Raw genomic sequence first — 2,594 nt, 5'->3', positions numbered from 1 at the left:
GTTAAATCAAATTGGTTTTTATTTATTAACAATTATATAACTCAAAGTCTAAAATAATAATTGTTGATAAGGTTGAAGAATAATGAATAGTTTAATATTCACTCACTCATTTTATGTTATAATATAATTTCATTTGAACGAATTAAATAGTTTATATGAAAAACAAAAAAAAGGATAAAAAGACAATTATAATAAATAATGTTATTTGTTTTATAATAACTATTATCTAATAATTAATATCACTTTGATGTTTTATTCAATTTATTCATATTCTTAGTATTTAAATAATATAATACATTAATAAAATACTATTTTAAAAAATGAACTAATTATTATATTATATTAACTATAAATTTTTAATTTCAAAAGAACTAATAATCAAAATAAAAATAGAAGAACTAAAAAATTCATATATAATGAAGCTTTTAGACAAAAGTTGTAGTTTTAAAACTCTAACTTAAAATATAAAGCAAGAAGAAGAGAATCCTATTAGCCATTATACTTATAATATTATGGTTAGTTAGATTCCAACAATTTATAATAAAGAAAGAGTTAAAAACTAAACATTTTCGAGATATTAATAGTTTTCAAAGTGTAGATTATTATAATACAAAAAACATTTCAATAGTATTTATTATCTAAAATATTTAATTTGAAATAACAATATTTTATTTTTTATTTTGTTAAAAGAAGTATAAATAACAAAATTAAAACTTTTAATAAAATATTGTTTTTTTTTATTATAAAATTTAATAAAATATTAAAATAACTAATATAAGAATAGAATTGAAAGAATATCACTAATTAATTGTTAATTCAAACATTTTATTCCAATATTTTCCAGTAACTAATAAAGTATTTGAATTTATTTGAGCAATTCCATTAAAAACTTCTTCATTTCCACTTCTATTAATATTACACCAAATTTCACCAATAACATATTTTGTTTTAAGGTCAACAATAATAATTTTATCTTCCCAATAAACATTAATATATAACTTATTGTCTATAAACTGCATTTCATTTAACTCTTTTACAAACCCATTTCCTCGTTGAACTCTCCATTCTTTTTCTATTTGAATTTCATTATTTTTAATTGTTATTTCTCTTATTTTATTTGATCCATCTGAAACATATATTGTTTGATTTAAGTCATTAGTAATTCCCCATCCATGCAATGGGTAAAATAACGTTGATTTAATGTCTAATGTTGATGGGTTAATAAGATGACATTTATGTTCTTTCCATGTTAACATAATTAAAGTATTATTTACCATAGTAATCCCTTCTCCAAATTCTGAATTATTTAATTGTGTTGTATGAAGTAATTGAAGTGATGGAAATGAATATTTATTAATGGAAGACTGTCCATACATCCCACATGACTCGTATAAATTATTATTTTCAATAATTAACCCTTGTGTATAACAGTCTTTAGAATGTGGGTATATTTTATTGATTGAAATTGAATGTTGTTCATTATTATAACTTACATACATACATTTGTTTATTTCTACTGCATTAATACAAATAATAATAATTCCAATAACAATACTTCTCATCTTTTTTGTTTTTAAGTTCTTTTTTTATCTTTTGAAAATTTTCTTGATTATAACTTCTCATCTTTTTGTTCATCCTTTATTTCTTTTAAATACATTGTCATGTTTGAACAAATATAACAGTGAATCTATTCTATTGATTTTCTTATTTCTTGTTAAGAATTAATATAAAATTCATTTATAAACAGAAGATAAAAAATAATCATTCAAATTGAAATATAATAACAATTATGGAAAAAAATAAAAAGTAATTAATTAAGTATTAATAGAATTTTCATCTATTCTTCCTAGCTCAGGGGAGACTAATCCCATCCCTGAGCTTATTAAAAAAGAGTAATCTCTTTGTTAAACCTATTCTTTATGTTTTTCTTGCAAATTGAGGAAAGCACTTCTTTGCTTTATTTCTTCCTATTAAGGTTTTTCAAACTTCTTCTGCTTAATTATTGATGATTGGAATAAAAATACATCAGTATTTGATCAAAGAATAAAAAATAAAGAACATATAATAATTATTGTTGAAGATTCAGAAGGAAATAAATTTGGAGGATATGTTAATTCTAAAATTGATAAAGTTGAAAGTTATATAAATGATTCAAAATCATTTGTATTTTCATTAGAATCAAACGGAAGAATGAAAAGAATGATGAAATTTGATATTAAACAACCACAATATGCATTTTATTTAAACAATCAAATGATTTTTTGTTTTTATTTGGAAATGGATGGGATATTTGTGTTTATAAAGAAAATGATAAAACAAAATCATATTGTTTTCAAAGTTTATTTGAATATGAAGGAATATCAAATGCACTTTGTGGAAAAGAAGATTTCACACCAAAACGAATCATAGTAATTGAAATGAAATGATTCAATCTTGAATAATTGAAAATGAACTAAAAAAGAATAAAAACAAAACAATGAAGAATATGAACAGCCATTTCATTCATCTGCCAATGAATGAAATGGTGAATTAAAAAATGGACATAATTCAATGTTGATTTATTTTATTTCATTTAATGAAATATTCACACCCAA

The 2,594-nt window shown here is 20.9% G+C and overlaps 1 protein-coding gene across 1 annotated transcript, besides 1 other annotated feature; it reads right to left on the bottom strand.

Annotated features, from left to right (window-relative positions):
* Positions 1–800: 800 nt before the first annotated feature.
* EHI_058820 (glutamine cyclotransferase, putative) lies at positions 801–1,562 on the bottom strand (the record flags this gene model as incomplete). Its single annotated transcript, XM_645113.1, has 1 exon — positions 801–1,562. The coding sequence occupies one exon, from the start codon at positions 1,560–1,562 to the stop codon at positions 801–803; it is 762 nt and encodes a 253-aa protein (XP_650205.1).
* Positions 1,563–1,799: 237 nt separating this feature from the next.
* Positions 1,800–2,004: a repeat region.
* Positions 2,005–2,594: the final 590 nt, after the last annotated feature.

The sequence above is a fragment of the Entamoeba histolytica genome, genomic scaffold (genome assembly GCF_000208925.1).
Source record: "Entamoeba histolytica HM-1:IMSS scf_1104750517139 genomic scaffold, whole genome shotgun sequence".
NCBI classification, from domain to species: Eukaryota; Evosea; order Mastigamoebida; family Endamoebidae; genus Entamoeba; species Entamoeba histolytica.
Note: the sequence above shows the minus strand (reverse complement) of the source record. Positions and strands in the feature narration are given on the sequence as shown.